General features: G+C 40.2%; 1 protein-coding gene across 1 annotated transcript; it reads right to left on the bottom strand.

The window, feature by feature from the left end:
• Positions 1–754: 754 nt before the first annotated feature.
• On the bottom strand, positions 755–23,018 carry LOC120542397 (glutathione peroxidase 3-like). Its single transcript, XM_039774836.1, has 5 exons — positions 22,873–23,018; positions 15,953–16,106; positions 12,335–12,452; positions 11,803–11,902; positions 755–1,666 (listed from the first exon to the last, which is right to left on the bottom strand). The coding sequence occupies exons 1-5, from the start codon at positions 22,996–22,998 to the stop codon at positions 1,454–1,456; spliced, it is 711 nt and encodes a 236-aa protein (XP_039630770.1). The 5' UTR covers positions 22,999–23,018; the 3' UTR covers positions 755–1,453.
• Between the last annotated feature and the right edge of the window lie 2,201 nt (positions 23,019–25,219).

The raw sequence follows: 25,219 nt of genomic DNA on the forward strand, positions 1-25,219 counted from the left end.
TTGACCCCCTACTTTTGACACCCACTGCACGCCCAACCTACCTGGAAAGGGGTCTCTCTTTGAACTGCCTTTCCCGAGGTTTCTTCCATTTTCCCTACAAGGTTTTTATTGGGAGTTTTTCCTTGTCTTCTCAGAGAGTCAAGGCTGGGGGGCTGTCAAAAGGCAGGGCCTGTTAAAGACCATTGCGGCACTTCCTGTGTGATTTTGGGCTATACAAAAATAAACTTTAATGTATTGTATTGTATTGTCAATTATTAGTCTTATTAAATAACACCAGGAAAGGCAAAATGAATTTGAAATGATTTATTTTATTTTAGTAAAATACAAACTGAATGACACTGAGGTTTGAGTACACAAGTTGAGAAAGAGTGAATGGCTCTGCTGGAATCACCGGAGGCCTGAATGCACTAAAGAGCCCTGTTAATGGGCTAATGTGATTAATTGTAATCTGCAGAAAGTACAATATTTTATAACTGGAATCCAATTCATTACATGTCATCAATAACTTCTTCCATCCCATTCATGACAGTCTTCTCGGTTAGGAACTAAAGTCTTAATTATAAAATAAACAATAAACTACCAGTTATTACAATTGTCTGGGTGGCACTTTGTGTCCCATCTTCACCTGCCAGTTGTAATTGGGCATCACAGACAGGCTTTGCTGAAAGCACTAGAAAAAAAGGATTGTGTGAAATACCAGCGTGGATCCTTGAATCCTGCAATATGCTGGGAAGGCAATCCCAAATAATTAGAAAGTGGTTTAATTTTTCCCCTAAATTGACAGATTAGTATGGCCTAATTTAAAATCTTAAATGACTTGTATTTAAAGAGATCAGCCAGTCAATCATCAGCTACTTGGATCTTCACATTTTTATATTGACTAGTAATGTGTGATATCACAAAGCATGGAAGGCGTTATACAAGAATAGAGCTGAGAATGTCATGTTTCTCTTGTATATTTAAAGTGGAATTTTTCACTTTAATCAAAATTGTGAACTGCCCTTTTTTACAAGATGACACTTTCTGTCACCAAACTTGACTGATGTTGGAAGGGGACATTTTTTCCAAGTTTGGGCTACAGGAAATGAAGCCGTGGGGGTCATTTCTTTAATTGTCATCTAAAAGAGTGCAATGTTGCTCTTTTTAAAATTCTGTAAGGAAAAGAAGGAATAAGTGATATTTTGCAATATTTTACAACTGATGGAAAAAGGACCATATGGCCCATTCTTTTTAAAGGTTTCTGTGTTGGCCGTTTCCTTTTCTGATGATGTGCCTTACTGCTTTTCATATCCTGCAACTAAATGAGATTTCACAGTGTATAGAACTGATTGAATTGATGTGTGGCTTTCAGCAAAATGTGTCCTAATCAAGTCATGAAAAAATGACAAATGAGTTAAATTTCTCATTTTGCAAGTCATCTTATTTTTCAAGTCTAAGAAATTTCATCCATTTTCTATTGTGTGTTTCCCTTCTGCGACAGGAGGTACTGCTGAATTTCTTTCTTTACCACATTGACGCTCACTCTGGGGTGCCAGCGTTTAACTGGCTTGCCATCAGGCCCAACCAGAAATTTCTCAAAATTCCACTTGATATCATTAAGCCTTAGGGGCTCCCAGAAGAGCCTTTTGGTGTCCCCAAAGTTGTCCCCAGCAGGTGGGCAGGCACTCTGAAAATGGAAGAATAAAGCAAAAGAGTAAGGTTTGTGGTAACACAAATAGAAATCCACATGTCACAGAATTATTAAATATATTCATTGAGAACAGCACCCAAGAACAGTGTTCAACCAGAAATGAAATTAAAACACAGAAGTCTTAAGTTTTAATTTTCCTAAATCTTCTTTTCTTTTCTTTAATAAAAGCAAAGCTCCTCAATACTAGCTGCTGAAGACACTGCTGCCAAGTATCTGTAAAAACTAAAATTATTTGATGTGAGGCCAGCACAGAATGCATTAAAGTAAAGAACAAGACCGTTCCCCAATTTTTCAGTGCTGCTGCCTCACAGGCTCACAGGAGTTTGTCCAGCAGTGGAATGGCATCCCATTTTGTGCCTGCTCTGTCTAAGACAGCTGACTTTATCAAAACAGCTTTAAAGAATTCATGCATATACATATTTTCAAATTGTCGACTTATCCATGCGGTTACTTAAACAGCCAATTATGTATTCGGCAGCAGTACAATGCATAAAATGATGCAGCTACAGGTCAGGAGCGTCGGCCGCAAGGACCACTTGAGTTGCCCACAGGCCATGTTCTAAAAATAGTACTAAACACCTTATTTAACATTATTTTATTACACCATATTTAATTGTGTTGCTGTTCTTTTTGAATCAATAACACTTGGATTGATGTAGATGAGGTTGTAGCCTGTGGTCAAAGTTCAATATCACGCGCAAGACAAACCTCCATCTCACTCTTCGCTGAGACAAGCAAACGGCCGCACTCGGTTTTACCCCCTTGAAAATAAAGAAAATCATGGCAGAAAAGGCTGCAGTGGGCTGGTGCCCTGCCTGGGGTTTGTTTCCTGCCATGCACCCTGTGTTGGCTGGGATTGGCTCCAGCAGACCCCCGTGACCCTGTAGTTAGGATATAGCGAGTTGGATAATGGATGGATGGATGGCATAACAGAGAAAGAAACGTACTATTTGTAGGGGGTCCGTGTACTTTTTGGTATTTGAAATTTCATTTTAGAAGCAAAAACGAAAAAACGAGAATGAAAGGAATTTTCAGATTTTTACTTTTGATTAAAGAATAAAATGAGGTATTTTTAAATTTTGTGGTAACAAATAGCAGTCATAAATTTAAAATGACACATACTTTTCTGGATTTATTTGTGATTCAAATAATGAAAGTCTAATAGCTCAAAAACAACAAAACAGATGCAATTTCATTGTCTGAAACCAGAAGTACTTCTTCTTCTGCGCGATTTTTGACGACACGTGCGAACAGCCCTCCCTTCTCACAACACATCGACCGACGGCCTTGAAGTTACACTGCATGGCATCAGCAGAGGATGGACCATCACGTTGTTTTTCGGAACAGTAAAAGAGTGACACTCCGGGACGAGGACATGACTGCAGAAAAACTGAGTAGCATCTTTCCGGTAAAGAAATACAAGCTTTGCAAACTTTGCTTCATTGATGTAGCAGTTGCTTTATGAACGTTATTGTTGTTACTGACTGTGAAACAGCTAACACTTGGTGATTTCATTTACTAACACTAAGTCTAGCAATTTTTATAGTGCTATCGCTAGTAAACGTTTCGAGTATTAACAATGCGCACAAGTGTAACACGTTAGGAAATAAACGTGATGTACAGAAAGTTTTCTTAGCATGTGTTACACTTGTCAATGAGCAACCATTCAAAATGTTAGCACTATAAAAATTGCCAGACCTAGTGTTAGTAAATGAAATCACCAAGTGTTAGCTGTTTCACAGTAAGTAACAACAATAAAGTTCATAAAACAACTACAACATCAATGAAGCAAAGTTTGCAAAGCTTGTATTTCTTTACCGGAAACAGTCATGTCCTCGTCCCGGAGTGTCACTCTTTTACTGTTCCGAAAAACAACGTGATGGTCCATCCTCTGCTGATGCCATGCAGTGTAACTTCAAGGCCGTCGGTCGATGAGTTGTGAGGAGGACTGTTCGCACGTGTCGTCAAAAATCGCGCAGAAGAAGAAGTACTTCTGGTTTCAGACAATGAAAATGCGTCTGTTTTGTTGTTTTTGAGCTCTTACACTTTCATTATTTGCATCACAAGTAAATCCAGAATAGATAGATAGATAGATAGATAGAAGTAAATCCAGAATAGATAGATAGATAGATAGATACTTTATTAATCCCAAGGGGAAATTCACATAATAGTATGTGTAATTTTAAGTTTGTGACTGCTATTTGTTACCACAGAATTAAAAAAGACATTATTTCCCCTCATTTTATTCTTTACTCAAAAATAAAAATCTGAAAATTCCTTTCATTTTCGTTTTTGTTTGTAAAATGAAATTTCAAGTAGGGCCCTATGATTTCCGCGATGCGGAAAACACAGACTGAATCGTAGAATTAGGCCTAACGCAAAAAAACGGATTTTAGATTTAAAAACGGAAAATAATTTTGAGACTGAAGGGGTGATTATTACAAAACTTCCCAATAAATTAAACGATGAATAATCTGTAGTTCTATCAATCAGATACTATTTTCTAGTTAGTTGTTTTTGAAGCAAAGGCAATTCTTAATAGAAATCCAGTCATGCCTCTCTCTCTGTTTGTGTGCGTGTTTCCAGTATGTTTTCTCATTAAATCACACGAATTAGCAAGCTGCACGTGACAGAAATGTCGAAGCGAGCAGGATCAGATACCCAAACTGCGTAGAAAAAAATTAAGAAACTTGAGCTTAACTGCGAAATTGGCGGCACAACAATATCCCGGCGACTTTTGCGTTTCTGGACAACAACTTTTTTTCAAGTTTTGCCAGCATACCATAGACTGTAACGAAGTAACGAAAAGATAGGCTACTTGCAATGATTACGTCAAATCTGAAACCCGCATAAAGAACAAGAAGAAATTGAAATCAAACAGTGTTCCCCTTCAGGTAACAATAGAGTAAGTAACAAAATCGTCAGATGCAAGACGTCAGTTTGTGGTCATGCAAGTCGGACACACCGCTCGAAAAAATGACGAAGATGCGTCCTTTCTTTATTAAGCACGGTAAAGAAGAAGGCGTGCTGCCAGAAAAATGAGAATAGTCTTCATCAAACTCATGTGCGCAGTGTCTTTTAACAACGTATGGACGCTAAGATTTGTGTCAAGAAAATATATGTTGTAGTTGATAAAACGACTGATAGCCGAGAGCACACAGTTCTCATCATACTGATTGGTGAGTAAACATTAAGCTGTATGGTAATACTGTACTTTTATGTCGGCAGTTCTAATTGTACATTAATGTACTGTATATTTAACCGGTCTTAACAGTCATCCCCGTAGAAAAATGTGATTAGTGATATGTGATTTAAAATTAACAACCAGTGCCATTCACTAATCACATTTTTCTACGGGAATGACTGTTAATAATATAGTAAATAATGTTAATTTAAAATTAACACCGATGTTTCTGGATTTAATAAACGTTTTGCCTCGCAGTGATGAGGTCCACACTTGACACTTCTGTTACAAACTCGGTACCTACAAACCTGGGCAGAAGAGCAGTGCAACGCTCAGCTTGGATGCTGGACAGGTGGAGATTGAAATCTTAACGTTGCAAATTGACCTCCACCTCAAAGCCCATCACCAAGCCTTTGCTGTCTTATGGACACAGAAAAGTACAAAGGTGTATGCACAGCAGCTATGAAAGTTGCCTGCCTTTTTGGTTCAACCTGTCCCTGTGAATCAGCCATTTCGGATATGAACTTCATCAAAAACAAACACAGAACACGCCTGACTGATGCACATGTACAAGACTCACTCTTCGCAGTCGCAGTGTCAACTTATACCCCATATTACAGTACACTGGTGAATAACATTCAATGGCAGGCTTCCCACTAACAGACGCTTACAGACAAAGAAAGAGATAACAGATATTATCATTGAAACACCATGGCAACGTGAAACTCAAATATTGTGCAAAAATGTGAAAACTGATTTGTTCAAAAAGTGCAACAGATGAGGTTTGTTTAAAATGCTACAGATTTGGTGATTGGTACAAATGTGATAAAATTCATTTAAAATGTGAAAGATTTGATGTTTTTAAAATCGTACATATTTGTACAAACATGGGACAGAGTTCATGATTTGTTCAAAAATGCTAAAAAGTTAGCGGTTATTACAAACAAGATATGATATATGAATATTCATTATTGTTGTTATTACTATCATCTTTAAAGTTGGACTGTGCATCTTTATGTTATTCAGGAAGTGTGTATCCCTTCGTATTACTCCGTACCCTTGAAGTAGCTCTCAGTTTTGAAGAGGTTGGTGACCCCTGGTCTAGTCTCTCGAGTTTACTTTGAATGGGTAAAAACCAAAAAAAAAAAAATCCAGTGAGCTGCAGTTCTACAAATGGAAATGCCTTGTTGATGAGAGAGGTCAGGGGAGAATGGTCATACTGGTTTGAGCTGACAGAAAGGCAATGGTCAGGCAAGAATACAAAGCACAGGCTCAACAAAACTTAACAGATGAAGACTGGAAAACATAGTCTGGCCCGATGAGTCTTGATTGCTGCTGAGACACATAGATGGTGGGGTCAGAATTTAGCGCCATTAGCATGATTCCTTGCACCCAACATGCTTTGTGGTGTGGAAACAGTCCCAACCATGAAGGGAGTTGGGTGTAATAATTTGGGGAATGTTTTCTTGCCATATTTTCAGCCAGTTTAATACCAGTCAATATTGCTTGAATGCCACGGCCTATTTGAGTATTGTTGTTGACTGTATGCATCCCGGCGGCACGGTGGCGCAGTGGTAGCGTTGCTGCCTCGCAGTTAGGAGACCCGGATTTGCTTCCCGGGTCCTCCCTGCGTGGAGTTTGCATGTTCTCCCGTGTCTGCGTGGGTTTCCTCCGGGCGCTCCGGTTTCCTCCCACAATCCAAAGACATGCAGGTTAGGTGGCTTGGCGATTCTAAATTGGCCCTAGAGTGTGCTTGGTGTGTGGGTGTGTTTGTGTGTGTCCTGCGGTGGGTTGGCACCCTGCCCAGGATTGGTTCCTGCCTTGTGCCCTGTGTTGGCTGGGATTGGCTCCAGCAGACCCCCGTGACCCTATATTCGGATTCAGCGGGTTAGACAATGGATGGTTGGATGTATGCATCCCTTCGTGGCTACAATTTTCCCCTCTTCTAATGGCTGCTTCCAGCATGATAATGTCACAAAGCAATAGTCGTCTCAAATTGGACTCATGAACATGATGGTGAGTTGGGTGTTCCTCAGTGGCATTCCCAGTCACAGGATCTGAATTCAATCGAACACTTTTGGGATGTGCTAGAATGGGAGATTCACAGCCGAAATTGTGCTATGCCATCATGTCAACCTGAATCTCGTAAGAATGTTTCCAAATCTTATGGAATCCATACCATGAAGAAGAGAGCAGACTGGGGGTCTATGCTGCACTAGTATGGTGTTCCTAATAATTTACTCAGTGAGTGTATATGGTGGCATAGTGGTTAACAATACTGCCCACAGCTCAAGGTGACTGAGATTAAACCAAAGTCTGGTCACGCAGTGTGGGGTTTATATGTTCTTCCTGTGCCTGGATTGTTTTTTCATTGAGGTTCTCCCGTTTTCTTTCTACATCCTCAGAGAGGTGCCTGTTATTTAATGATAATAAATTAGCCATGTGTGGCCCCCTGTCCAGGGTTGATTCCTGCCTTACACCCAGGGCTACTAGGACAGGGTTCACCACAGCACCTAGGAAACATATTCATTGTAGCACCACGTGCTGCTGGCTGTCGCTGAGTGCCCATGGATTCTTAGAAGAGCAGCACTCTATTGACACTGCAGTTGAAATTCTTGGTGACTTTGCAGGTATGCCATTTTTTCTGGGAATCTCTGCAGCTGGTTCTGAAGCTGCTCATTTTAAAAATGGAATGCCAGCGTATACGGTTGATGACTCACAACCAGTCTGATGCACTTGTGAACGCCCTGACAATACAAGCATGCAGTATGTACGAGGGATGACCCAAAAATAACAAGAATTGTTTTTTTAAAAAATTGTAAATTTCTCGGAGCATTTCCAAAATTTAATCACCCTCTAAATACTCTCCGTGATACGTAATACACTTGTTCCACCACTTTTTCCATTGTTCAAAACTGTTCTGAAACTCTTGTAAAGTGATAGCTTTCAGTGCCTCCATTGTTTGCTTCTTGATGTCCTCTACATCCTGAAAACGCTTTCCTTTAAGGTCCCTCTTCATTCTTGGAAATAAGAAAAAAAATTGCAGGGTGCAAGGTCCGGGGAGTAGGTGGGGTGGGAAACCATTGTCCTCCCATTTTTCATGAGAAACTGTTGCACACTCAATGCTGTGTTGTTGTGATGCAGAAGCCACTTGCCTGATCACCACAGTTTGGGTCATTTCCTCCGCACTGTGTCACGCAATCATTTGAACACTTCAAGGACGCTGCTTGGACAAATGATGCAGAGGGCAGTCTAAGTAATGCACCTAACTGCAAACGTCACAATTAATGCCCCTGCAGCCTCCAGAAAAAAAATCTTGCTATTTTTAAGACCCCCTTTATTCACCAAACGGCATTGGAAGTAGCGCCAAAAAGAAGGGTGTTAACAGGGGAAAAGCAATACCATGGTGGACTGAGGAATGCTTGGAAGCAGTGAGTGAAGTGAAGCTTTAAGGAAAATCAATAACATATCACAGTCTGGATTATTTTACTAAGTGTGAAAGGGCTCAGGCAATTGTGAGGAGAGTTAGAGCGTTCATGCATCAGGCCGCTTTTTATAGTTTTTCTTTAAAAAGTTTGATTAGCTGTAGCAATATATTTAACTCATGTCTTTGAATTGTCTTTTATTATTTACAATCTATTCCCTTTTTGGGCTAATTTAGCTGAAATCAAAAAAGTAGAAAGATTTTTTGTTCTTCTCATGCACTACATGAGCAATACTGTATATAATGCAGCGATAAGCAGTATGGAGTAAACTTGTTCTGAATCTCACAAATAGAAGAAAGACTTGTCTCTGATGTCTCATGGTTTCCATAGTAAAACACAGTAAAAAAAAAAGTGGGTTAAAATGTGACTGAACTTGCTGTACCTTTTAAGAAGGGGTGAGCACAATTGTGATGGAAGGCCGGCATTCAGTTGATAAATGTGACACAGAGAGCGGTTTTCAGTCACTTAAGTTGAAATGGGCCGGCAACAAGATTAGTGAAAACAGTCTGCAAATCTGACATACCCCATGAGCAATGTAACATCGGCTTTATCCAGCTTTCAAATAACAGTGAGATGCAATTGACAAAGGAGCCAGCAGTTCATTGTCTAACATGGAACCATTAATGCCTGCGATCGTAGTATTAATATTGTCATGTGGTGTGTACTGTATTTTCATCATGCGGTATCCTTATACAGTGGAACCTCGGTTCACGAGTAACTTGGTTTACGAGTGTTTTGCAAGACGAGCAAAAATTTTTAATAAATTTTGACTTGATAAACGAGCGATGTCTTGCAATACGAGTAGTATGGATACACTTTATCTGCTGAGCGTCATGTGATCACAACTGAGCTGATGGTTCTTCCCTCTCTCTCCTTATCTCGCTTGCTCGCTCGCCCAGCGTGTCTCTCTCTCTCTCCTTATCTCGCCGCCAGTCTCTCTCTCTCTCTCTCTTATCTCGCTCGCCCAGTGTGTCTCTCTCTCTCTCTCTCTCTCTCTCCTTATCTCGCTCGCTCGCCCGCCCAGCGCGTCTCTCTTTCTCTGGCAATCGTCTCCTATTCTCCGTCTGAGTCTGTGTGCCTCACTCATATAGTCAACATCTGTACGAGCGTATACTGTTTACTACAGCATTGTGACTATGTGTGTGTGCGCTGTGAAGTGCGAGTCCCCATCTTGCTCCCCAAAACACGAAGCTGAGTCTCAGTACTTTAACACCAGCTTTATTCAGCTTGAAACAACAGCTGTTATTTATTGTAGCGGATCTTTATAATGTTCCTTGTATGACCCATTGACAACAGGCGCTTATAGCATGTCTGCGATCTTTTTGGATGCGCTTATACGGCGAACTGCTACAGCGCTGGGATACTGCGATTGCTTTGGGACGCTCTTCCGCGTGTCGTCCCGTTGGGTGGAATCCCACATGAGTTTAGTAACTCACACCAGCCATGATTCTTTTTAAAGGTAAAGTGCAGGTTAATTTGTATTATGTATTTTGCTTTATATTTTGTATTAATCATTTTTATATGAATAGTTTTGGGTTGTGGAACGAATCATCTGAGTTTCCATTATTTCTTATGGGGAAATTCGCTTTGATATACGAGTGCTTTGGATTGCGAGCGCGTTTCCGGAACGAATTATGCTCGCAAACCAAGGTTCTACTGTATATAATTTGATACTATCCGTATGTATGGTGTTCGCGTCAATACCCCGTATGTATGGTGTTCGCATCAATACCTCGACTCAATACAAGTTAGAACCATGCAATGGGACTCTGCCTCTGTAGTTTGAACATAACGTGGCAAACGCGGACGCAGTATTGCATGATTGGCTAAGAATGATCGAATGTTACAGTGACACCGCTGGACGGCTGAGTATAGTAAGTCAGTGTTGGTTCGAGCACATAACAGTAAGTTTAGTTGATTTTTGTAACGTTGGTTTGGCGGGGCATACTTTCCAGGACTAACATCGTCAACTGACTTAAACACTTCAACAGCTCCGGAACCATAAGTAATTTAGAACGTTTCACCATTTGCTTGGTACGTCGAAAGCTATCTTTGCTATCAGTTTGGTTTTGGCATCCATCCTTCTGACATCTATTGGCAAACTGAGTAATGACGGCTGGGTATTAACAACAGTCATTGTTTAAATTTTAGCCAATCTCAGATCTAAAATGACCACGCCAACGTAATTATTACTCCGACTCTGATTAGAGTCTTAAAATACGGTTTGTTTTGAAAATTTGTTTGCCGCAAAAAATCAAATGAGGTGCGCCGAAGAGCTGAGTTCACGCCTCGCAGCCCCGTTTAAACAGGGAGCTCTTCATTACATCGGCTGAAAAGGTCTATTTTAAGCACAAATCAGTGCCATGATAACAAAATCATTTCAAGAACTTAAAAAAACAAATAATTCTTTGCAGAGAAAGTATGGATTTCACAAACGTAGAATTTGTAGCCCAATTCTATCGGGCTCCGAGTTGCTAGTCTCTTATAATAAAATATGTCACAAATTATTTGAATGACATCTTCAGAAAGGTGAAATGAGGGAATGATAATGAAGGAACTGGGTCAGAACAAGAGCGTGTAAGCCACCGTTATGATCCACCACAACCAACTTTGAAGACTCCCAGTGTAAGACATCATTCTTAAATGCAGAGCATTTTTTGAGGTGTTCTGCCCTTTAGATACATTACAACAGTGCCCCCTAGTTGTGAATCTAATGTGTATATGCACATCTTAACCAGTCGATAGAAGGACTGTCCTACTATGAGGTTTAGATAAAGGGACACAGAAAAAGGAGCAGCTGTACTCTGTGCCCATGACAGCGTTAGTACTACTGCATGATTAATTATACAGCAGTGTATAAACTATATTTTCACATCCTCTTCATTATACTTATTCGGATACAAACATATAGAACATACGTTTTAATTGTAAAGACAGTAATTGTGCTAAGTTGGGTTCAAGTAAAAAGTCTGCCACAAATCTGTAGGACGTGGGGCTACCATCAGCATCTGAGGGTAGACAAAGGGAATTGTTCTTCAAGTGCAGACCCATCTAGGTGTCTATCAGGGTGAGCACAAAAGTATCACTTAATTTGTGGCAAACAAGTGCATTTTGAGCAGATGGGTATGTTGGACCTGTGTATCTGATTAATTTATTTAGGTTTACTGCTGTTTAAACAGGTTAATCTGAAATGTGTTTGTGCATGGTGCTCTCAAGGCCTAGGCCCTGTCCATGGCTATTTCCAGCCTTGCACCCAGCAATGCCTGAATAGGCTGCGGCCCTCTATAACTCAGAATTGGATTTAACAGGTTTGATGGTGTTTTACTGCATTATTTTTGTCTCCCACCACAGTACTCGGTGCTAATAAAGAACACAGCAGCGTTTTGCAATGTACTCCAAACGTTTGAAAAACAATGGCTTGCAATTTATAGCAGCTGGCTTACCTTCAAGAATGTAAACACTTTCTGTTCATTCTCTCCGTTCACCAATCCCTTTTCAAAAATCTGAAAATTTGGAACAAAATCTTTTCCTGGTTTGACATACCTGAACGGGGCAAAAAAAGACACAAAGGTTCTCCACAGTCCAAAATTAACGTAGGTGAAATATAAAATGTGTCTAAAGTTGTATTTTTATACCTAGAAAGCTTCAGTATGAGAATTTTTTCTGACTTCTTGAGCAGTCTGAAATTCACTAGAGAGGCAAGGCCATGGAGCAAAATATTATAATTACAGTATTTCTAATTTCATCTCAAATTCTAATTTGATCTTTAAAAGGAAGATTTTATAATGAGCTCTAAATGTAACTGGAAGTGAATAGAGTGGCTTGAGAACTGGAGTTATAAAGATTGTTCTTCTTATCTTAGTTGTAGCTATATGCCAGTTAGCTAAGAGGTGTTTAAAGGGTAATGAAAATGTGATAAGATATACAGTAAATTGAGCTTAAGAAATAGTAGACAGTTTTTTTTTTAATACTCACTTTAAACCTTGTAAGATGTCTTCATTTTTTCCAGGTTCCAGCTGCCCAAACTGGTTAGAAGGGAATCCCAGAATAGCAAAGCCATACTGGGACATCTCCTCCTGTAGTGCATTCAGTTCTTTAAAACACAAGAAATGTTAAAAAGACAAGCCAGTGAGATTAAGGAGTCTTGAACGTTTCTTAGAACAACAGCAATATTTATAACATTGTGGTACTTCGTCTAGACAGATCGAAAATTATTTGCCGTGGCAACATGTCAGATCATCATTCACAGTTACTCACGGTGACGTGGCTATAACTTCACAGGATGGATGGCTTTGATTCAGCGCATCTCCTTTCATGGTCTGTTTATCCCGTCTCTCCCAGCAGTAGTGACAGCAATTCAGCAGAGCATCTCAGATGGGGGGCCAGGTTATTGCATTTGTCAATTTGTGCTTGTTACTTAAGAGCTATAAGGTGGCACAGCAATAAGCGCTTCTGCCTCAGAGGTCCTGGAGGGCAGGTTTGAAGCTAACCTGGTGACAGGCTGTGTGGAGCTTGCACATCTATGGTGTGGTTGTGAGTGTGTTTTGTGACAGATTGGCACCCCATCTAGTATTACTTCCTTCATTGCTCCCAGTTTCATGGTCACAATCCTGAGAAATGGATTTGATGGGTTCGGAGAAGGCTTGATGGAACTACAATTTTTAAAACAAGATAAAGGGAGGTGAGAGGAGGGAACAGTGTTTACTAGCGGTTCAAGCTCAGCTCACTGTCGATGTGGCGTTTGTGTGTTCTCCTGATGTTTCAGTGGCTTTGCTTCACGGCATTCCAGTTTATTCCCACATCCCAAAGACATGTGATGGACTGCTGTGCTGTGTCTAAGGGTCAATCCTGTCCAGTACTCAATACTCCACACAATCATGTTTAGCCAAAAGAACATTCAGAAAACGGATGGATGGATAGATATTACAGAGTGTTGTATTTTCTTGCTTTAAAAATTATAGTGTGTTTGGATTGAGGATCTATTACCTAGATTATTGTGTGTAGATATTAAAAACTCATGTATATTTTGAGAAGAAACCCTGGAAAAGAAATTAATACAGTTCATGTAACGGTCCATAGCATTGCTGTATTACTGCTCTTCAGTTCAATTATGGAATGCGTCTGCATGTTCTCCCTTTCTTGTCGTGAGTGTCCTCGAGGGACTTTGACTTGAATATCAAAGATATGATGCTCCTTAGTGAACTAAACATCTACAGCTGCTCATTTCTGCCAAGACCATTTTCCCAAAGAGAAGATGATGAGATGGTGCCAAGAAGTCTGTGAGACCAGTCACCATTCAGGGGGAGGACATGGAAGTGGTGCAGAGCTACAAGTAACTGAGGGTTCACAAGAACAAGAAACTGGACAGGGCTGGCAACACAGTGATGCTGTACAAGAAGGGCCAGAGTAGACTGAACTTCACGAGGAGACCCAGGTCTTTTGATGTGTGCAGCAAGCTGCTTGAAATGTTCTACCAGTCCATAGTAGCCAGTGTGGTGTTCTACACTGCAGTCTCCAGGTGAAGCAACCTGAGCTGAAAAGAAGCGCAAAACCTGAAAAAACTTATCAGAAAAGTCTGTTCCATCAGAGGATGAGCCCTGAACACAGTGGATACTGCTCTGGAAATGAGGATAGTGGCAGAATTGGATGCCATCATGAAAAATCACCTCCAACCCCTCCAGGAGGTGCTCTCTTGGAACTCTTTTAGCCACAGGCTCATTCCACCACAGGGTGCCAAGAAGTGCCTCTGGGAGTCTTTTGTGCCAACTGCTATCTGGCGATTCAATGCTTCCACCCAACGTACTAGTTAAGTGTATTTTTATTTATTTACTTATCGATTGATTGATTAGCTGGCTGTATTATCTTATCCTTGTTTTTTATGTTTCTGCCATATGCATCTGAATTTCCACATGGGATTAATGAAGCTAATGTAATCTAAGCTAAGATACTGATATGCATTTTTAAAAGTTAAAATAAACATGAGTACATAATTTTAATTAATTTTAAATTTGAACATTTTTTAAGTGCAGTGCTTTTTTCCTGGCTATGCATCTGCACTGCTAGGCCATGTTGCTTTTCTGGACATTGAAGTTTGGCTAATACAGGGTGAGCCAAAAAAGAAGCACTGCATTTCAAACGTTTATTCTACAAAAATGCTACAAAATAAAATAAGTTTCATTATGACACATGAAAGGGTTTACAAAATAGATTTTTTTCACTGTGTTTTAAAAATGATGTCTTCAAGGTGGTGGCCATCATTAGTGATTCAGTCTTTGAGATGATTTCTGAACGCTTGCGTGACACGTTCAGGCTTTTCAAGGGGAATAGCGGCGATTTTGTGGCGAATAGTGTCCTTGAGGGCTTTAAGGTTTTGAGGTCAGCGTGTGTATACCTTACACTTGAGATAGCCCCACAAGAAGAAATTGTATGGAGCGAAGTAAGGCAAACGTGAAGAGAACCCGACATCGTTGTGCAGGGAGATCAGTTTTCCGGGAAACATCTCTCACAAAACTTGCATGGATCTCCGCACCATATGAGCTGTTGCTCCATCCTGTTGAAACCAAGCTTCCACCATATCCAATTCTTCCAGTTGGGGCCGCAAAACGTTCTCTAGCATTTCCATGTAACATTCTGAAGTGATGGTGACTGACTACAATGCCAAATTTTGCAACTGCACACCAAACTGTAACATGCTCGCTGCGCAGATTTCACAAGGGTTGATTTCAGCCCATTAACGAAAGTTTTGCTTATTTACGCAACCATTTACAGTAAATGGAAATGTGCCTGGTCACTGCACATGATGATGGCATCTCAGTGAACAGTTTGCAGAATGTTCGCGCGCAATTCTCTATGGCTCTTACAGTCTCTCTCAGTGAGTTCCTGCACTACCATCATTTTGTATAGATGGAAATTAAGGTCCTCATGCAAAATCCTCCTCAAAGATGTAATGGAAATACCCAAGGCTGAAGCATGTTTGCATGCTGAATGCCTAGGAGGCTGCAAAATTGATTCCCTTACAACTTAGATGTTTTCAGGTATTTGTACGGAGATTTTCTGTTCAATGTTGTACCCGTCTTGCCTAAATTTAGCCACCCAATAAAGAATTGTTTTCCGATTTGGGATGTCACCATTAGGAGGAATGCTAAAGTGCGTTCAGAAGGCACGTTGCGTAGTGGTGATGGATTTGTTGTTTTTGAAGAAAGCTTCGATAGTGAAAGCACGGTGCACAATGGACCAAGTCATGTTGCTCAGTGAAAACTGCAAGGGATCGCCTATCATAGGACAAACTTAGCTGCCTTTACCACACGCAATGGCCTTGAGAATTGTGGTACTTCATTTTGGCTCACCATATATTACCAGCATAACACTTTCTTTGTTTATTGTTTTTGATGTTGCTTTTTCTTACTTTGAGGGAAATTTAGTGAGACATTCACTTTTAACACATAATTCAAATAAAACACGTAATCTTGGCAACATTCAGAATGGAGAATGATGGCTTTCTTACCTTCCATGTTTCCTGGATAAATGGCAGAAAGTTTTAATAAAAATTAAACCTACATGTTTCTAAGCATTTTAATTCTATTCTCTACTCACCGAGGTACTGCATGGTGAGTCCACAGTAAGTTGCCAAGTTGACAAAAAGTACTGTCTTCCCAGCATACTCATTAAAAGAGACATTCTTGCTCCCGTCTAGTATCGTGGCCCCGTAGCTGTAGATGGTGCCTTCCACATCAGAGTTGCAAGAAACCTTCCAGATAAAAAAACAGTATGCAATTCGGCAGTAAATAACAGAAACAGTGAAAATGATCTCTGTACTGAAATGAAGTGAATTGGACAATAATAATAGTAACAATGATTATTTATGTAGAACTTGTCAAACCTAGTGAATGCTCTTCTGCATAGTACGGCGGACAGCTAGGATGCCTTCATAATAGAAGGACCGTTGGTGCAAGTGTGCACAGGGCTTTATTTTCCCCTAGATCGATATGTGGCAGTCCCCCAGGTTGTTACGGATTTCCACACAGCACACAGGAAATTGGAGTTTGTTGGCTTAGCCCTGTTTGGTTCTGTGGTTGCCACCAGAGGGTGCTGCAGGGATTGGGGATCCATGCTTTGGCGGGCTCCCACCTCACGTGGAAGTGCTTCCGGACAAAGCTTACAGTGATACAAGTACTCCTGGGCAATGTTCCCTCTAAGCTGAGCGCGTGAGCGATCGCTCACACGAATTAAGAACGTCGCTCATACTTCCCGCACGATCGCTCATTCCAATGGCGTCGCTCATACTTATCGCGAAAATTGGTGCTCATAAATTTTTGGCTTAAACAAAATGTCACTCATAAACAATGTTTTTTGCTCACTATATGCTACTCCTTAGAGGGAACATTGCTCCTGGGTATTATATAAAAGAAGCCCACTGCCTCAACTCGGGGAGCCAGGGTCAGAAGGAAGAACACAAAGCTTGCTTGGAGTGTTCCTGTGTTTTGTAACTGTGGTTGTGTGGTGGGAAACACTTGCTAGAAGGATTTCCTACAATAAAAGCATTAGTTTATGGTGACATGACATGTTTCCAGAGCCTGTCTGAGTGAGATGTTTAAGGTGCTGGAGTGCTTCCTGGTGGCCACAAGAGATAGTGAGGAGCCACCAACATGCAGCATCCACCGGAGCTATGTGATGGGAGCAATTTATGTACCAGTACACTCCATTTGATCCTACATTTGCTTAGTTAGAACATTAGAACCCTCTAGACGAGAACAGGCCATTTAGCCCAATAAAGTTCACCAGTCCTATCCACTTGTTTCTTCCAAAAACTTCGAGTCAAGTTTTGAAAGTCCCTAACGTCTTACTGTTTACCACACTACTTGGTAGCTTATTCCAAGTGTCTATGGTTCTTTGTGTAAAGAAAAACTTCCCAATGTTTGTACGAAATTTACCCTTAACAAGTTTCCAACTGTGTCCTCGTGTTCTTGAACTCATTTTAAAATAACAGTCTCGATCCACTGTACTAATTCCCTTCATAATTTTCTGCACAGTTGTTTGCTTGCCTACTTGGGTGTACTCTGAATGCTGCCTAAGTACCTGAGGACTGCATTTAGCAGGTAGTCCATACATCAAAGCAAATGCCCCAGTTGTTGCTCATTATCTATCTATCTATCTATCTATCTATCTATCTATCTATCTATCTATCTATCTATCTATCTATCTATCTATCTATCTATCTATCTATCTATCTATCTATCTATCTATCAGTCCCAGAAATAACAGTCAATGATTATCAGGGTGATGGTAGTTTGGTGGGACCTGCTCAGTTCATCACAAATTCAATCTTCACCAAGTAAAGCAGACAAGGAAAAAACACTTTCGGGGTTATCTTCACAAAATATGTAATCTTAAAAGTACCTTCATGTAAGCCATTTCAACATTAAGGGTAAAGGAATACTAAGGAATATGATGTGAATTGACTGCATATGAACATATAAAAAAGTGCACACATTGGGCCCTTCTGGAGTCTGTTCACAGCCGGAAAAATATCAATATTCAAGTTTGAAACGCATGAAAATGTTGTACAGTAAGGCTTGAAACAACAAGGCACACAAGGCAGAGAGAAGAGACAGTGAATGTGAAAGGACTAAATAAACAGTACAAACTGATCAGATCTGTGGATGCATTCAAATGTCACTCCTAGGCCAACCTCTAGAATGACTTTTGAGGTCAGTTCTGGCCCAATTTAGTTGCAAGGATACCACCCTAGAACATCTATAGTTTGTCCCTGTATCAACATGCCACAGATTCCCTTTATAGAGATAGGTGTTCAAGACAAGGTATGTTATATCCATTCTGTCCCAGGAGGCAATGCCCAATGGCATTAGTAGCCTCTTTCTAGTCTTAATTGTCTCAGCCTTGAATGGTAAACTGATCTTGAACTTCCCCAGCCAAGTACTCGGTACTGCTGCCTACTGGTCACAAGATCTTGTGACCTCTTAGCAGCCCTCCATTGCTTCTTTCACTTCAGGTGCAGAGTCCCACACAGTAAGATCTTCCTTAGTTGACTGCCCAATAGTATCCTGGAGTTTCTCTTTCTCTGATATCCTCAAAGGGTTTACTTTCAGGGCATCATATATGACATGGAGTAAATGCCACTCTGTTGCCCCTGTCTTTCCACACTGGCTTAGAGAAGACCTCTTTCATGACCAATGTGGTATTGTGTCTTTTGCAGAGTCTCCCCTGCTTTGTGTCATCTTTGTTGTGACTTTCCACTTTTTAAGCTCTTGCCATCCAGACACCTCATTATAACATAAGCAGTAAACCCTGCATGTAGGGCCATTTATTATAGGAACATAATGTCCAACCATCCATTCAGTTTTTGATCCACTTTTTGACATTCAAAAACTTTGTAATACCTTGCAAAGCAAATTGTGCAAACAAATGCATTTATAGCAAAATAAATCTGATTTGTGTAAGAAATATCTGCTGTTTTGAGGTGGAGAAAGAAATTCACAGAGAATAAAGGCAGTTCATGATATAGTCAATCTAAAAATGCTCAGTACATGTGTGCGCATGTGTCTCTCTCTGTTTTGTTTAAATGTCTGACCCAATATAAATGACATTGTGATCTTAAACCAGTTGAACTTCCACAGCACACTTATTTAGATTTAGGTAGACTTTATTATCCCAGAGCAAAATGTGTTTTCAGCAGGAATGTACAAAAAACAGAAGTCATTGTTACAAAAATCTAACAGATAAACAAAGACGCAGCATTTGACAACCAATGTTATTAGATAAACACACAGTCAAGAATAGTACAAAACCTAAATCTGCAGTCTGATGGCAACAGCTGGAATTTAGAGCAACGAGGATGGCTACTGTCTGACAAAACTCAGTTGGATTTCTTTCTAACTTGTTTGCAATCCATTTTAGTGATGGAGGCCTGCTGTGAACCAATAATTCTACTGCTAAGTTTTACAATGTTGTTAAGATAGTTTATATTCTTATTGCGGAGGTCATCAAACCACAACAGTTAAACACAAATGTAACAATGGATTCAATAAAGGACTTATAAAAGAGTGCCATTATGGTTTTGTCAACTTTCAAACAGTTGAGGTTCCTAAGAAAGAAAAGTTGTGACTGACCCTTTTACAGATTTGCTCTGTGTTAAGTTCAAAGTTTAATTTGTTATCATTGATTGTTTCCAGATATTTGTATTACTCTACCATCCCCACGCTTTTTTTGAGATTGTAGATGGTGAGAAGCACCTGAAATCTACAGCATATCTTATGTCTTTGAAATATTCAATTGTAAATTGGAGTGATTGTGCCATTGTACAAAGTCAACAACAACACGTCCATGGCTGTCTTCCTTATCATGTAAAAAACTTCACAATAACAAAGTCATCTCCAAATTTCAGGATATATCTATCCTTTTGTAAACTCCTGCAGTCATTTGTATATAAGATAAAATAGGAGATAGGCAGCAACCTTGCTGAGTACCAACAGATGTACTTAGTCTACTAGAGAAACAGCCATTAACACTCACTTTCTGCTCTGCTTATTAAAAAGTCCAGAATCCACCTCACCAAGTCAGGGTCCAAACAGAACTGATCAATCAATTTGTTAACTAAACTGTGGGGCTGGATTGTGTTAAAAGCTGATGAAAAGTCAGCTGAAACCTCTTGACACAGCTGAAACCTCTGATGAAACCTCTTGACAACTAAAGAAACCGAACAACTAATTTACAAATCCAGACATCATTATTATGAACATGGAGAGAAAGCTAATAAGCTTTTAGCTCAACAAATTCACAAGCAAGAAGTGCGCAACGCAATCTCGGTAATCACTAACACGAACGGAGATAAAATCATCGAACACAAAAATATAATGTACACTTTTAGAGACTACTATAAATCCCTATATACTACTGAGTTTAAAGAAGACAATATACAATCTAATGCATTTCTGGATACATTACAGATACCACAAATTGACGCTTTTAGTGTGGAGGAACTGATAAACCTCTGTCATTATCAGAATTACTGGATGCTATAAAGTCACTCCAAGGTGGAAAAGCAGCAGGCCCTGATGGCTACCCTGCAGAGGTTTTACAAGAAATTCTCCGCTCAGCTAGCTCCCCTCCTATTAGCAACATTTACAGAAGCCAGAGATAACCAATCTCTTCCACAAACCTTTCGCCAAGCACTAATCACTGTCTTTCCAAAACAAAATAAGGACTTATTACAATGTGCATCATACAGACCAATTTCACTTCTGAATAACGACGTTAAAATACTCTCTAAAATCATAGCTAGAAGGATGGAGAAAGTGCTCCCTCAGTAATATCACAAGACCAAACTGGATTTATTAGGGGCCGACACTTATCTTCAAATCTTGACGCCTGTTTAATGTAATATACTCACCAACTAAATCAAACACCCCAGAAATATTATTATCATTGGATGCAGAAAAGCATTCGACATGATTGAATGGAAATACCTTTTACTATTTTGGAGAAGTTTGGGTTTGGCCCAACATTTGTGCATGGATTAAATTACTGTATACTAACCCAGAAGCTTCAGTTTGCATCAATAACATTTGCTCAGACTACTTTAAACTAGAACGTGGCACAAGACAAGGATGCCCTTTGTCACCACTGCTGTTTGCAATTGCCATTGAACCACTGGCAATACATTGTCGAAATACTGATCAGATAAAGGGGATTAGCAGAGAAGGACTGGAACAGAAAATCTCATTATATGCAGATGACATGGTACTGTATATATCGGACCCAGAAAATTCTGTGCCTGCAGTCTTAGCAGCACTCACAGAATTTCAAAAGCTCTCTGGTCTCAGAATTAATCTGAATAAAAGTGTACTCTTTCCGTGAATTTCAAGCATATAATATTAGATTAGACACCCTTCCTTTTATCATTGCAGAACAGTTTAAATACCTCAGGGGTAAACATCACAAGTAAACATAAAGCTCTTTATCAACAAAATTTCGTCTGCATGGAAAAAATTAAACAAGACTTGCATAGATGGTCAACCCTTCATCTCACACTAGCTGGAAGAATTAACACTGTTAAGATGAATATTCTTCCTAAGCTCCTTTTTATTTCAAAACATACCAATATACATTAATAAATCGTTCTTTAAGCAATTAGATTCAACAATAACCTCATTTATTTGGAATTCTAAACATCCACGCATCAAAAGAGCGACCCTACAAAGACAAAAGGCAGAAGGCGGCATGGCTCTACCTAACTTCCAGTTTTATTACTGGGGCAAATATACAGTCGATAAGAACCTGGACACAAATAGAAGAACATACACAGGCATGGACCGCAATAGAAGTAAAATCCTGCAGTACTTCTTTGTATTCCTTGCTTTGTGCTCCAATAAACACACGTTATCGGCAATACACTAATAACCCAATTGTGCTCCACTCACTTAGAATCTGGAACCAATGTAGAAAGCATTTTAAGACGGAGAAGCTTCTTTCTGTGGCACCCTGCAAAAGAACCACCTCTTTCAACCCTCACAAACATATGCAGTTTTTAATATCTGGAAAAATTTGGAATTAACTTGCTTAGAGATCTTTATATAGACAACGTCTTTGCATCCTATGAACAATTACATTCCAAATTTAACATTCCAGCTACAAATTTCTTTCACTATCTTCAAATCAGGAACTTTGTTAAACAGAACCTTCCAGATTTTCCTCATCTTGCACCCTCATCCACGCTGGAAAAATTATTGCTCAAGGAGTTAGACTCCATCTCTACAATATAAAAGTCTATAAATACCAATTTTGCTTGGTTTTTTTTATTCTTCCAAGTGCTCATACAGTAAATTCAGAAGTGTGTGCTGCTATGTAATCCTACACACACCTCTTTGCTCTGTATGCAGATTGGTAAGGGTCCAGATTGGCCTGGGGTTTGTTAAACAGTTGTCTCTTAATTAACTTCTCAAAGGATTTCATGATATGCAAAGTTAATGCCACCAGTCTAAAGTCACTTAATGCTTTGGGGTGAGCAGTTTTTGCCAATGGAATAACAGGTGCCTGTTTCCTTAGGCTGGGCACTTGCTGTAAATCTAAAGACATTTCAAATATGGAGTGAAATATTAGAGAGAACTCCTCTGCACAGTAGTGAAGCAGACACCCAACTATTATCTGACACTTATTTGGCACAGCAGTTGTCACTACATACATTGTACCTGATGGATAAAATGATCTGCAGTCAGATTTGAACATATGATAGCCCTGCTATTTTGTAGTGTTGTTTAAATTTACATAATAAACAAATATGAGAACTAACACTAATTCAGTGAATTTGCAGACACACAAGAATTGTGCTTAAAATTCTCTTGGTAATGGATCACATGACAGCTTCCACAACGTAATTTGATATCATTTTTAGGCTGATCTAGATGACATCTGTTTTAAGGTAAATATTAATTTTCAAAAAGCTTACTGAGGGAGTTAAAATTAAAATTAAGCAGAGTTGAGCCAATGTCAGCTTTTACCTTCATTTCTCCTATAGCCTCACAGGGCTTTAAAAAGCCCACCACAAGCAGGGTCAAAATCAGTTTGCCAGCGTGCCCCATGATAGCTGTTGAGGTCCACTTCACACTTCTTCCTTTCTTTTGCATTCTTTCTGCGTGAGGCTAAGAAGTTGGGGGTCTTTATACCTGTCAGCGGTTGTCTCTGGCACCTTTCACAATAAAGGGAAGCCACACATGGCTCCCACTCCACCAATCGTGAGTGAGTAAACAAGCCAGAATGCTGGCCATCCGTACTTTAACCCCATGGGCCCCAAACAGAGCCAGACCTGCATTTCTCCAAAATATTGAGCTTTGTAAGCAGAGGAGGTCTGATAAAAAAGTACCTTCAAAAAGAAGTACCAGAGAGTAGCAAGTAAACAGACGATTGAGTCAACTCAAGCAGTGAACACATACCATATGGTTTCAACATGTCAGCATTTTGACTTTCTGCAGTGTGCAATCAGGTTTTTGTAGTGTAGACACGAGCAGGAGGGCTTTTCCACTAACTCCTGAACATTAGATGGTATAAGTCGAGTAATTGTAAATATAACAGAATGACTCGTACAACGATGATCTGAAATTTTTGCCCCTATACTTTTTTCACATCTTATTTTGTCATGTGTTATTCCTGTGCTATGACAAACATGTACAGTATAATCTTTCCAGTGGGTGATGCCATTCCAAGCAGTGGCATCTAACAGGACAATTCAGAGGTGTCTTTGTTACTGAGATTTGCCAAGATTGGATATAACATTGATCCAGCACCTCATTTTTACATACAAAACAAAATAAATTGGCACAGTCAGTGTGCTTTTAACCCAGCCACAGCGAATACACAAACCAGTGTGGTTCTTCGTACCGGTCCCAAGCCTGGATAAATCGGGAGGGTTACGTCAGCAATTGGCATTCAGTATAAAATTTTGCCAGATCCATATGCGTACGATACAACTTTCCATACTGGATTGGTCGAGGCCCAGGTTAACAACAGCCGCCACCAGGACTGTTAGCCAACAGGGTGCGGGCGGAAATTGGGCTACTGTTGGCCAAAGAAGGAGAAGAAGGGGGGCATGTCCAGAGGCAGAAGGTCAAGAGGAAGGTAAAGAGAGTGGAACTGAGGGTAGAAACTTTGAATGTTGGCAGTATGACTGGTAAGGGGAGAGAGTTTGCAGATATGATGGAGAGAAGGAAGGTTGATATATTGTGCATGCAAGAGACCAAATGGAAGGGTAGTAAGGCTAGGTGGATCGGAGGTGGATTCAAATTGTTCTATCATGGTGTGGATAGGAGGAGAAATGGGGTAGGGGTTATTCTGAAGGAACAGTATGTCAAGAGTGTTTTGGAGGATAAAAGAGTGTCAGACAGAGTAATGATTATGAAGCTGGAAACTGAAGGTGTGATGATGAATATTGTTAGTGCATTTGCCCCGCAAGTTTGGTATTCAATGGATGAGAAATAAGATTTTTGGAATGAGTTGGATGAAGTGATGAACAGTGTACCGATGGGACAGAAAGTGGTGATTGGAGCGGATTTCAATGGGCATGTTGGTGAAGGGAACAGTGGAAATGAGGAGGTGATGGGTAGGTATGGTTTCAAGGAAAGGAATGAAGAAGGTCAGAGGATAGTGGATTTTGCAAAAAGGATGGGCATTGCTGTGGTGAATATGCATTTTAAGAAGAGGGAGGAACATAGGGTGCCATACAAGAGTGGAGGAAGATGCACACAGGTGGAGTATATCCTATGCAGAAGAGTCAATTTGAAGAATATTAAACACTGCAAAGTGGTGGCAGGGGAAAGTGTAGTTAAGCAGCATAGGATGTTGGTCTGTAGGATGACGTTGGAGATCAAGAAGAAGAGGAGGAGAAGAATGGCAGAGCAAAGGATCAAATGGTGGAAGTTGAAAAAGGAAGACTGCAAGGTTGAGTTTAGGGAGGAGATAAGACAGGCACTGGGTGGCAGTGAAGCATTGCCATACAGCTGAGCAACTGCAACTTAAGAAGCAAACGTGTGACAGCAAGAAGGGTGCTTGGCATGACATCTGGACAGACGAAAGAGGAAAAGGAAACCTGGTTGTGGAATAAGGAAATACAGGAGAGTATACAGAGGAAGAGGATGGCGAAGAAGAAGTGGGATTGTCTGAGAGATGCAGAAAGTAGAGAAGAGTACAAGGAGATAATGTGAAAGGTGAAGAGAGAGGTGGTGAAGGCTAAAGAAAAGGTGTTTGATGAGTTGTATGACTGGCCGGACACTAAGAAGGGACAAAAGGACCAGTTGGCTAGACAGAGGGACCGAGCTGGGAAAGATGTGCAGCAGGTTAGGGTGATAAAGGATA

The sequence above is a fragment of the Polypterus senegalus genome, chromosome 13 (assembly GCF_016835505.1).
Source record: "Polypterus senegalus isolate Bchr_013 chromosome 13, ASM1683550v1, whole genome shotgun sequence".
NCBI lineage: Eukaryota > Metazoa > Chordata > Cladistia > Polypteriformes > Polypteridae > Polypterus > Polypterus senegalus.